Source organism: Mytilus edulis, chromosome 12 (assembly GCF_963676685.1).
Source record: "Mytilus edulis chromosome 12, xbMytEdul2.2, whole genome shotgun sequence".
Taxonomy (NCBI): Eukaryota; Metazoa; Mollusca; class Bivalvia; order Mytilida; family Mytilidae; genus Mytilus; species Mytilus edulis.
In genome coordinates, this window is record NC_092355.1 from 18,659,958 (window position 1) to 18,672,673 (window position 12,716).

At 32.5% G+C, this 12,716-nt stretch overlaps 1 protein-coding gene across 1 annotated transcript; it reads left to right on the forward strand.

Moving 5' to 3' along the window:
* Positions 1–7,917: 7,917 nt before the first annotated feature.
* LOC139499287 (lens fiber membrane intrinsic protein-like) lies at positions 7,918–12,716 on the forward strand. Its single transcript, XM_071287955.1, has 3 exons — positions 7,918–8,200; positions 10,154–10,315; positions 12,128–12,716. The coding sequence occupies exons 1-3, from the start codon at positions 8,002–8,004 to the stop codon at positions 12,295–12,297; spliced, it is 531 nt and encodes a 176-aa protein (XP_071144056.1). The 5' UTR covers positions 7,918–8,001; the 3' UTR covers positions 12,298–12,716.

Consider the following 12,716-nt stretch of genomic DNA (forward strand, 5'->3'; position numbering starts at 1 on the left):
AGGAATTGCAAAATAGAGCTTCCTGGTATTGTGTACCTAGTTTCTTGTGTGATGGCCATATCATGGGGTACGTTTGTACATTCGTTGCTCATCAGCTTCCTCTTTACCGAAAACATGTACAAATGTAACTGTGTGTTTGTTTGGTCTTGATAAGAAACAAATTTTTAAAAATTGAATAATTAGAACACATTAAGAATGAATGATTTTCCAAAGTTATGTACTGGATTCACTACTTTACCAAAGCAAACTATGACAATACATATCTGACGAAACAGATGGTTGAATTAAGTTTAACCCCACCACAATCTGTATGTATGTAGTTATCAAAGGTACAAGGGTTATAATTTAATACGCCAGACGCGCGTTTCGTCTACATAAGACTCATCAGTGACGCTCAGATCGAAACAGTTAAAAAGCCAAACAAATACAAAGTTGAAGAGCATTGAGGACCCAAGTCAGGAGTCTGTAATTCAGTGGTTGTCGTTTGTTGATGTGTTACATTTTTGTTTTTCGTAAATTATTTGGACATACATTAGACCGTTGGTTTTCTCGTTTGAATTATTTACATTTGTCTTTTGGGGCCCATTTATAGATGAATATGCGGTATAGGCTTTGCTCATTGTTGAAGGCCGTATGGTGACCTATAGTTGCTAATTTCTGCGGCGTTTGGTCTTTTGTGGACAGTTGTCTCATTGACAATCATACAACATATTCTTATTTATAAGTGTGTTTGAGAAAAACAACACTGAACTGATAATTCTTTTATTTCAAAAAGAAAAGTGTTTTTTTATGTTTGTAATGCCATCTATATTAAGAAATAATTGATGCAAGCTATACTTCATTGTCGTTTTAACATGGGTAGGCATTATATCCGTGGTGATTATTTTTGCCCGAGCGACTGGCAATGTGATTTTTCAGAGGGAGGAATTTTAAACAACCTGCATGAACGGCTGTTGTATATAGGTCAAATATTTCAATTTCCAATTGCAACACATTCCAGTCATAATAAACAAATTAGTAACAACATGTGCATCATTAAAGAGTTTGGAAGTGTTTTAAGTAAATGAAATTTAAAAAATGCATGCCAATTTGATAAAATTCATTATTCTGCAGTAGTCTATTTACACATGTGCAAACAAATTTATTGAATTTAGAGCATGGGTTTGTTCACAAAGCGAAAGAAGCACGTCATATTAGAATAATTCATAATGAAAATCATTGTGTAGCAAACTAATCAAAATAGCAAACTTTCATGTACATATACATTACATATGCTACAGACGAAGTTAATTATTTTTCGGTTATTCCTCTTTGCACAAACAATCTGGAAAAAAGTTCAAGTGAGCATTAAACGGAAAAGACGGATATTAGGTCTCATTTTATAGTTTAGTGTAGCCTCTACGATAGCTTACTATGCGGTATGGGAGTTTTCTAATTTTTGAAGGCCGTTTAAATTCATATACATATGCGACAGACAAAGATAATTATTCTTCGGTTGTTCCTCTTTGTACAAACAATCTGGAAAAAAGTTCAAGTGAACATTAAACGGAAAAGACGGATATTGGGTCTCATTTTATAGTTTAGTGTAGCCTCTACAATAGCTTACTATGCGGTATGGGATTTCCTATTTTGTGAATGCCGTTTGTAACTAATAGTTGTTAAATTTCTACGTGATTTGGTCATTGGCAATCATACCAGATATTTTTAATTTTTATATCACTCCCGTTTCAAAATGACAATCTCTTGAGAAGTGGTACATTATCAATTCGTGTATCTTATTGTAATATGAAGATTTTTTTATGTGTAAAAGGGAATACTATTATAATAATACAACTCTTGCATACAATCTTACATCGCCCATGCCAATGAAAAAAAAAATGTTTTTGAAACAAATTCGGTCCATAAATAAAGAATAATTTGAGTCGCTTGTCGAGAACTCTCTACTCATGATAAAATTGTATTATTATTAAATCTAAATAATTTACAAAATGTTGAGATTTTTTTAATGCTCGACAAGTCGCATTTCAAGATTCAATGTTACATTGTAAATAAAAAGAACATCATGGATTATACTGATTCTGTATCAGTTTAACACAATGATTGTAGTATTGCATATACTAGTAGCCGTCCTAATACAAAATCGAAAGGTCCACTATTTAACGTGTGTACCGACGATATGATTTATACATATGACACATTTATATCTTTTCAAGAATAATGTTTAGTCCGGGGAATATACCTTCTCTTATTTTTGGATACCTTTTTAAGATTCTAGATTGAATCAAACATCCATTTCAGCGGCTTCTACTCTTATCATGACTAACACATATATATTTCTAGCTCTTAGCTATATAACAATCACTTGTTAACAGTCTTTCCTATTCATATTTCTATCATGCGTTATATACATCTTTCTTAGCCAAAGCGTGCAATATGGTATGGCAAAAACCTTTTTATTTTCTTTTCTGTTCACCATCGAAGCTGACAGTCAGTGCTGTAAATAAAACATTATACAGAATGTGTTGTGAGGTAAAGTATTTTCGTATATTATCTGTTTCTCAATGTGATTAAAAGTTATTGTAGGGACTATTAGTATTTAGAACGATTTAATCGAAGTTGGTCGAGGAAATCTAAAGTAATCCGAAGTGTCATATAGAAGAATGCACTGATTTATACCCTGATTATTTCAACAACCAAGTTGTGATTAGCAACAATTCGAACATAGAGAGACAGACATTCTTTGAGCGGTGCATACATTGACATAAATAGCAACTATATGGTCATATTTTTTTTTTTATAAATTTCCTGTTTACAAATTAAAAGTATGAATTTTCGAAATACTAAGGATTTTCTTATCCCAGGCATAGATAACCTTAGCCGTATTTGGCACAACTTTTACGAATTTGGGGCCCTCAACGCTCTTCAACTTTGTACTTGATTGGCTTTATAACTTTTTTGATATGAGCGTCCGAATGAGTCTTATGTAGACGAAACACCACTGGGTCGATGCCACTGCTAGTGAACGTTTCGTACCCATGGGTATCACTAGCCCAGTAGTCAGCACTTCTGTGTTGACATGAATATCAATTATATGGTCAAATTTATAAATTTCCTGTTTACTTAAGAATGAATTTTTCGAAATACTTAGGATTTTCTTATCCCAGGTATAGATAACCTTGGCCGTATTTGGTATTACTTTTTGGAATTTCAGGTCCTCAATGCTCTTCAACTTTGTGCTTGTTTAGCTGAAGAACTGAGTATCACTGATGAGTCTCATGTAGACGAAACGCTCGTCTGGTGTATTACATTTTAAGCATGGTGCCGGTTTCACGAAGCTATCATAAGACTTGTCATAAGATATGTCATGGGACATGTCTTATGATCCTCTTAGGACTATCCTAAGATATATCTCAGACCTCGTCTCGAAGCTGTCTTAGGTTGATCTTAGCAAAGGTATCCTACACATGTCGCGAGTTCTTTAAATTTCTAAAGAAAGGCAACAGTAGTATACCGCTGTTCAAAACTCATAAATCCAGGGACAAAAAACAAAATCGGGGGTAACAAACTAAAACCGAGGGAAACGCATTAAATATAAGAGGAGAACAACGACATAACACCGAAACGGACCAAGCATCAGACAAAACACCACGAGAATAACAAATATAACATGAAAACCAAATACATGAATTAGGGATAGACAAGTACCGTGCCACGTCTGATCTCAATATCTCAAAAATAAGAGAAAACACAAACGACTCAACGTTAAAATGCAACACACACAGAAACGAACAATAATATAACAATGGCCATCTTCCTGACTTGGTACAGGACACTTTTAAAGGGGAATAAAAGTGGTGGGTTGAACCTGGTTTTGTGGCATGCCAAACCTCGCACTTTAATGGCAAAGTTAAATATAACATTGAAATGACAACATAATATTACAGGACTACAATACAAATAAATAGGAGAACATATTAGACAAAGAAAAACATGATTAATAGATAACAAAAAGCATCAGGTTTAAAAATTCAATACGCCAAAAACGCGCCTTGTCTAAATGGATTTATGGAAAACATGGATTTACAGGAAAATTGATGTAAATGTAGTACGTCTGTCTCATAAATTAATAAACAAATTGATTAATATAATCAGATAATTTGGAAAAGTATGATAGTTAATAAGTGTAATTTATAAAATCAATAAAAAAAATACACCAATATACATAAGAAACTGAGAAAAAAGAAGAAATAGTGATATTTTTTTTTGTACAAGTGATTCAATTTGTCACTATCGGTTATAAAAAGGTTGAGGGATAAAATCGTTCATTTTTTAAATAAATACATCGAATGTTCATTGTTGACAAATCATTATTGTCCGTCAACCTATACATATTTTATTAAGGTTTAAATAGAAAAAGGAGAACAGATCGTGTGATCCTAACTTTATGACCAACTTAAAGAGATGTCATAATTTAGGAGATTTTGCGAAACTTACTTAGGACTAAGATAAGTCGTAAGACCATCCTAACAAATGTCTCAGTCCATTAGACAGCTTCATGAAACTGGTCCCTGGTACATTTACCTTTGATAACTATTTACACCACTGGGTCGATGCACAAGGGTATCATTAGCCCAGTAGTAAGCACGTATGTGTAGACATGAATATCAAGTAATATGTGGTCAACTTTATAAATTTCCCGTTTACAAAAGTATGATTTTTTCGAAAAACGCAGGATTTTCCCAGGCATAGATTACCTTAGCCATATTGGCATAATTGTTTGGAATTTTGGGTCCTCAATCCTCTACATGTTTCTTAAGATGTAAAAATTAATTCGATGTTAAAATTGTTTTAATTCGGGTTCAGTTGCAGCCAAATAGTATTTGAGCCATTACCATTGCTCATACGTGTACCTTTATTTCTTCTACAATTACTAACACACATAAACTAACCAACTACATGTATATGTTACAGTGAATTTGTATAATCAGGGATTATGTAGAATCCCTGATTTTTCAGGGAATATGTAGAATCACTAAAATCATTACTTACTTACTTACTTACTGCCCGGTATGCCATCGGCATGTAGGGCAGCAACAAAGGTTCTCCATTTCTATCTGTCTTTGGCCATCTTTTCTACTGTTCTCTATGTATTATTCATGGTCTTCAGTTCTCCTTCTACAGTACGTCTCCATGTGTTCTTTGGTCTACCTCGCTTACGCCTTTCTTCTGGAGTCCAATGTAGAGCTGTTCTAGTGATGGAATTTCTATCTCTTCTGATGACATGCCCAATCCATTTCCAATGCCTTCTCATTAATATTGTACCCATGCTATCTTGATGACACTGTCTTAAAAGGTCTTCATTAGATATCTAATTTGGCCAGAAAATACGTAGGATTCTTCTTAAGCTTTTGGTATGGAAAATTGACAGTTTGTTTAGATCTAATTCTGTCATCCTTCAGCATTCAGATCCGTATAGCAGAGTAGATAAAACACAAATCCTGTACAGTTTAAGTTTGGTCTTCTTACTGTGCTGTGATGATTTCCATACATTGTTTAATGATCTGAAAATATTTCTGGCTTTGTTTAAACTGTTCATAATGTCATTTCCTGCACCTCCATCGTTTCTTATTGTACTTCCTAGGTATGTAAATGTTTCTGTGATGGGAAGATCTTTTCCATCTACTAGGATAGGAGCTGGGTTATTGATGTTTAGGGTCATGACTTCTGTTTTGGTTTGGCTGATTTTAAGTCCAACTTGACTGACAAATATATTAAGGCGGTTTGTCTTCTCTTGTAAATGGTGGTGGGTATGAGATAAAAGAGCAAGATCATCAGCAAAATCAAGATCTTCTAATGTTGCTGATAAAATAAAATCATTAGTAATTATATATAATCCCTGAAAATGACCAGTGATTTTACATAATCACTAAAAACTTTAACTATAATTCCACAAATTCCCTAATACAATTTCAGGGAATATGAATCATGAATTATGATTTTTTACTTTCATATTCCTTGCCAAATGAAATAATTTTGCTTTAAAACACAGAGGATGATCTGAACAATTTATTTCTCTTGGGCGGGTCATAATATCTGATTCAATATGTGAAGGAAAGTTGTTTTTTAAATATGGATATAGTGGTAAAAACAGATATGGAGCATTTTATTTTAATATATTGTGTTAAACATTTTAATATATATTGTGCCTAACATTTTTAAATTGGGGTTATCATTTTGATATTTTGTTCTTAACATTTTACAATTTATATTTATACAGAGTAATGCTGTTTTAATATGATTTTATAGCATAAAATAATTTTGACTTTTATTCATTTTCTTTATAAATAAAACTATTTCCTGATTTCAGTTATTATGTATAATCCCTGGCGTTTTTTCTAGTGATTACACATAATCCCTGAAAATTTTAGTGATTATATATAATCTTTAAACTGGTCAGTGATTCTACATAATCCCTGAAAATTTCAGGGATTCTACATAACCACTGATTATACAAATTCACTGTAACATATATACTCTTAACACATGTAACACTAATAAGAACCAAACTAAAGTTCAAATTGAATTACCACACGACAGTGCCATGTGCTGATTTATAAATAATACTGAAATCAAAACATCAAATAAATTCACGTAAGCAAGATAACAATTTAACTGGGAAACACGTCTAATCGTGTTGGTCCGGTACTGTAGGTTTATATCCCATGAAGCGCGGGAAAACAAATAGCGGTCTATGGGCAGACAACTAGAAGTAATTAATTTTAATCTAATTCAGTCCTTTCAAACAGTTGAAATTACATATACTTCAATATTCTTATTGTGTTGTTCTGTCCTATGCATTCTTATAACATCGCGTTCAATGCAATTGGATCTCAAGACTTTACAATTGGTATTTGCTGCCTCTTTGCTAAACATGCGGCATAAAGGAGTAAGGACAAAATCTGGTCGGCCCGGAGTCTGAATAATACGTCCAGTTAAGGTAATATTTCTTTCTGAAGACTGTTACCTTGTCAACGAGCACGTTATAAATCCGACTAAGCCTGTCGATCTCGTACAAAGCAGGATTCATATTCATATCGGATAACATGACATATAAGTATGTCAATTCTAATTGACTAGGATTGTCAGTTTTCCTATCGAAGGTCGGTGGTTTTCTCTGGGCAATCCGGCTCAATTTCTAAAACAGAATAAAATAGTACTGATACCACACATAACTGTTTTGTCCTTGTTTTTTTTTTTATATGAAGTAATTAATTTAGACATCTAAGTATGTCGCTTACGGAAAGTTAATACTGCTGCTTTCAAATTATAAGGATGACGATAAACTCGGTGACAAAACTTCAAATATTTACTCATTCTACTATAAACTCATAGTGGTTCGGATAAAAAACACAATTTTTAAAAGTTTGATGTTTATATTATTTGTAATTATACTTTTAATTTTACACACTTTAAAATTCTGCTTTAATTTTTTGAAACGGTCACCGTTATAGAAAACAAGGAACACTTACATTATTGATTTGTGTAAAATCTGTTGCATATGCTTTTGTTGAAATGTGTAGTTTTTCGTCACAAGTTGTCAGATGCGGATTTAGTGGGGAGAGGGGGCCCGCCCCCCCCCCCCTTTTTGAGAAAAAAATTGGTTGCCTATATAGGGAATCACTGAAGCGTGACTGGAGCGGGCCCCCTCTTAGGTCAGTCAGTGGGCTCCCACTTTTGAAAATTTCTGGATCCGCCACTGGTTGTGCTATATTGACAAAATATATATAAATTTAAATATAAACGATCAGTTTAGAAATTGTAAACATATCTTATTTAACATAAATAAAATACGCTGATCGAACGCTGTATCTAATACCTCCTGTCAGTGCACCTCTTGTAAAAGGTCATGGTTGACATTTCTGGGAAGTGACTTGATTGATCACAAAAGCTTCATTTACATGTGGTTTGAAACATAACAGACGATCAGCATCAGAAAAAAAAATGCCCGGATCTTCAGAAGAAATTCCACCTATGGTGATTGGAGGGAGTATTTTAAGTGCTGTATCGTTGATTCTTCATATTATAGGATTTTCAACTGCATACTGGTTTAGATTTAATACTGTTCACATGGGGCTATGGAGATATTGTGCAGAAGATAAACATATTATCAAAGGAGCGGAGTATTGCCTTGACCTTATAGGTATTTGGAATGATTTCTCTATACGCTGTGGAATGGTCTGGAAAGGACGTTGCTCCTCAATTCTGTATTCTCATATAATTTTACATGTCATTTTCTCTATTATTTATATTTTTGCCTTTAATTGTCTATTCTGTATAACGTATGAATGTATTTTTCTCTTTTCATTATTTGTTTAGTCTTTATTATCTACAATCTCTTAATTTTACTTCTCTTCTGTTAAGCCCCACATGGAGCCCTTTTTGTTACTTGTATTTAAAACTTTACATTGACTTGGTATTGTAACATATTTTTAATGATTTTGAAAGGCTATACATGTAACTGTAAGGTAAGGTGATCGATAAGTGCTTACAAATAATATCTAGTTTATTAGGACTCAGATGGATTTCATAGCACACCCCTTATCTTTTTTAAAGGTGTGGATTTTTATGTAATAATAACTTAATAGTAAGAATTTTGACAAAAGCTATTCAAATGGACGGACTGGATATTATATATATATAGCGCGCCTTTTCGCGAAATACATATATAATTCACGAAAAGCGGAGCAAGTAATGCGTTGTTATACATGATTTATATCATTAAATGACTATGCTACTTGTCAAAGGTTAAATGCTGCAAACCTTATTTCTTTGTTTTCCATGTGTCAATTGAAAATTGCGTGCTATCATATTCGATTTTCATATATTGAACACATACTGCAGATAACAACTGGATTTGAATTTCAGATACCTGGATTCAGACAAGATATATAGCTGTTTTATTAAATTATTGCTCTTGCCGAATGTTCCTGACGGGGGGAGGGGGAGTAAATGCACAATTTTAATCGATGTTTTTCTACCTTTAACCCTAAAAAGGACGTGCAGTTACAAAGGAGTTTAATGTTGTGATAAGAAGGAAACATTTCAAATACCAATATATGAAGTAGCATGTTTATCTATTGTCTTAAAAAATGATAATATCTAATAAAATTAGTAGATTTAGCTAACGAAGTCGTACTATATGAATAAAGTAACATTCATTTTTAGTTGAACATTGCTTTTAAGTTAATTAAGCTATAATTAAAAATTGTTTGCTAAATCCTGTCTGTGATTAATGTAAGATAACTGTGGTCACTTTTCAAATCATTCTTTCATTAGGGTGAGATAATATATTTCGATGATGGATTTTTGTATTTGTTTACATTTCATGCGTCTTGGAAATTTTAAAATTATTACAAATCCCGGTAAAGATTTGACTAAATACCAACATCCAGACTTTTCGAGGATGAACAAATCTTCATATCTCACGAAGCTAAGGGAAATGAATGGTTTTTTTTTTTAACTGCCTTTACGCTTTTTTTACTTCTGAATATAAAATTAACATAATTGTTTTCTTATCCGTTTTGTTTTATAACTTAACACAACATACACAATGATAATCAGAACCGATTCACAGTTCATTATTTATCTATTCTTTTCTAATTGTTTTTAGATTTGAAATAATTTTTAAAACAAACCGTATCGGAATGTTTTATTTAAATATTAACTGTGGATAACGTCGGACAAGGCAACCCCGACCTTCAGAGGGGAATATGATACTCAGAGGGGAATATGAAGTTTTGTTCGACGTCACGTGTGATAGTTTTAACCAATCAAATATTGATTTCGCTATGAAAACCATCATGCAGTGGAATAAAACTATTTATAAAATGGAGAAAATTACTAAATATGAAGTGAGCAATATTATATTTTTTCATATTATTATCTATTTCGACACGAATTAAACAGAAACCCAATGCAAATAACAGTAAGAAAATGTGTTGTTATTTTTATTACGTTTTGTTTTATTTTGTCTTTATTTACTTCTTCCGGTCATAATGTCAATGAGTTTTCCTGTTTGAATTTCGATTTTCTTATATTTGAGAAAAAAAAATAGAGGGATCACAATGCATGTTCATGTATTACATAATTGCAGATGGCTTAGGACATTTCAACCAACTCATAGTCGCGCAAATTCTGGAATGTTTTGCTCTGTTAGCATTTTTAGCAGCCTTGTCATGTGCTTTCCTGAAGATGTTTGTACTCAAGGATCAAGGAATGCTATTTCTTGTAACATGCTTACTTAACTGGCTGGCAGGTAATCACTAATAACTCAACTGTAAACAAGTTTAACTTATATGAGTAACGACGAAAGATACCTTTAGACGTTTATGACTTAACACTTAGATTCATGAAAAAAAAAAATTTAACGAAACAGATGATATGATTAATTGAGAGATCTACCGGAAGTGGCTCTTGACGTTATTAAGTATTCGATAGACCACGTTGACCAAACTACTTGCTGTTACCAATATAAACAAAATAGCGATGATAATAACACAAACTGGCTCAACGTGAAAAATATTTATTTTCATTTCGCGTTCATCTTAAATGATAAACACAAAATATCATTTTAATGATTATAATAACATTTTGTGTTTATTTGTTTTTCAGATAGCAAATTAAATTGAGCACATTTTTTACGTTAATCCAAAAAATATATTCCTTCGCCAGGACAAGTCAATGACATAAATATACAATTTGCGTGTGATAGCGGAAATGCGTTTAGGAAAATTGAATTCGTTTTTCTCCAATTTTTAAGAATGACGAGGACTAAACGTATTGTAAAGGCTTTCATTGATGTATAAACTAGCAATTCACTCACAAACATACCATTAAAATTAGGATTTTATTTATTTGTTTGTGAGTGTATTGGTCCAGTTTATAGACTAATAAATTCGTTTAAAAACATTTAATCCTTTAATAATTTGCATAATCTACTCTTTAGATAATGAGGAGAATGTGTTTGAAAAGGGTCATTTATGCTGATTTTAAAGTTTTTTTCATAAAATGCGAATGTCGAAGACTTAAGCCTGTTCAGAATATTTGAATTGTTAATCTAATTGTGCTTATGTAAGTTTTGGGATACATCGTGACATGTGTAAACCCCCTTTTTTCCCCCAAAACTCAATAACTCTAAAATTTTGAATCATCACCAAAATGTATAAAAGTTTTAAGCAATAATCATAAGATACGGCGTGACATGTAGAAAAAACACCCCCTGTTTTAGTGACAAAAGTCCCGTAATTCAAAAAGTTTTAATATTATTTCCACCAAAAAGTATACAAATCGTTTGACCATCATCAGACAAAACTATGTTAAGATTCATGAAATTTGGATTAATTGTTCTCAAGGTACGGTGTGACATCTTTATGCCGGACAGACGGATAGACGGACGGACGGGCGGACAGACGGATGCCGGACATTTATATTCCACAATACGTCCTATCAAAAATTTGACAAGGGTATATACAAACGAAAATTCCCTAATCAAATGGCAAAAGCGAAAGCTGAAACATATCAAACGAATGTCATACACCTGACTTGTGACAGGCATTTTCTTATGTAGAAAATGAAAGATTAAACCTGATGGATTGAACCTTGAAAATGGAGAAAAGGGGATGAGAGGATATCAAAATCAGGGTTCACACTCTACATTGTAAACTGTCAACAATGTGAAACCATAATATCCGGTTACACGTAAAGGTTTATACACTCCTTAACATGGGCAAAAGAGGCATGAAATAAAAAAAAATTAGAAAAGCGTAGATCTTAAATACGTTGACCATACGCAGTTCAACTATTTCAACATATACTAGTTATATACATTTGTAGCTTGATGTCTTTTAGATACGAGTGTCACTGGTGACGCCCTGGTTGACGAGACCAAAAAGTGTCTGTGATGAGTTTATATCTATGTTAACCTCTGACTTCTATTTAGCATCATTTATTCAATTTTAAATCAGTTTGAAGACATTTTTTTATATATATTTATGAATTGTTTATTGTTTGAGGTGTTTTTGTTTTACGTTCGTCATAAAACAGTTTATAATATCATTTACTTTTGCAGGAGGACTTGCCTTGGTCGGAGTAACTGTCTACGCAACAATGTCATTCGGTGGATCTAAGTTGGGTAATTCTCACTTTCACTACTCCTTTGGACTATGTATTGTTGGTGGAATCGGAGGGGTGTTCTCTGGTATTGTATTCCTCTTAGCATGGAGATGGGTCAGAAACTAACGAAAACAGCCGACGGGTAGAATTATCTGTATAAATGTTCTATCTGTGAATCAGTGAAAGAAATATTTAAACTTGAAACTTTTGTTTAACTGATTTCAAAACAGATAAGAAAGTGTGTAATACACCAATTAACTAGAAAAAGCAAGACTTATTATAACGAATGGAATATTTGTATTATCCATTTGTATGGAAAAGAACTTCTTTTCCTTTTTTTTTTCCAAATGACAAAATCACTCAAAATTGTATTATAACAGCCTTAAACGTCAACGGTTGTAATACATATTTATTTGTAAAATTAATATTGTCGTTGAAAACATTTGTAGATATCGAACTTTTACACGATTTTCATCTCTATTACACAAAATAGCTACATCTCGTTTTCAGCATATCTTTTTCAAACCAATAAACTGTTTTAAATT

Excerpts from the sequence above, each read along its gene's own strand:
- LOC139499287 (XM_071287955.1), top strand. The coding sequence starts at position 8,002 with ATGCCCGGATCTTCAGAAGAAATTCCACCTATGGTGATTGGAGGGAGT. Across the intron at positions 8,201-10,153 it reads GTATTGCCTTGACCTTATAG|ATGGCTTAGGACATTTCAAC; the intron begins GTATTTGGAATG and ends ACATAATTGCAG. Across the intron at positions 10,316-12,127 it reads CTTACTTAACTGGCTGGCAG|GAGGACTTGCCTTGGTCGGA; the intron begins GTAATCACTAAT and ends TTACTTTTGCAG.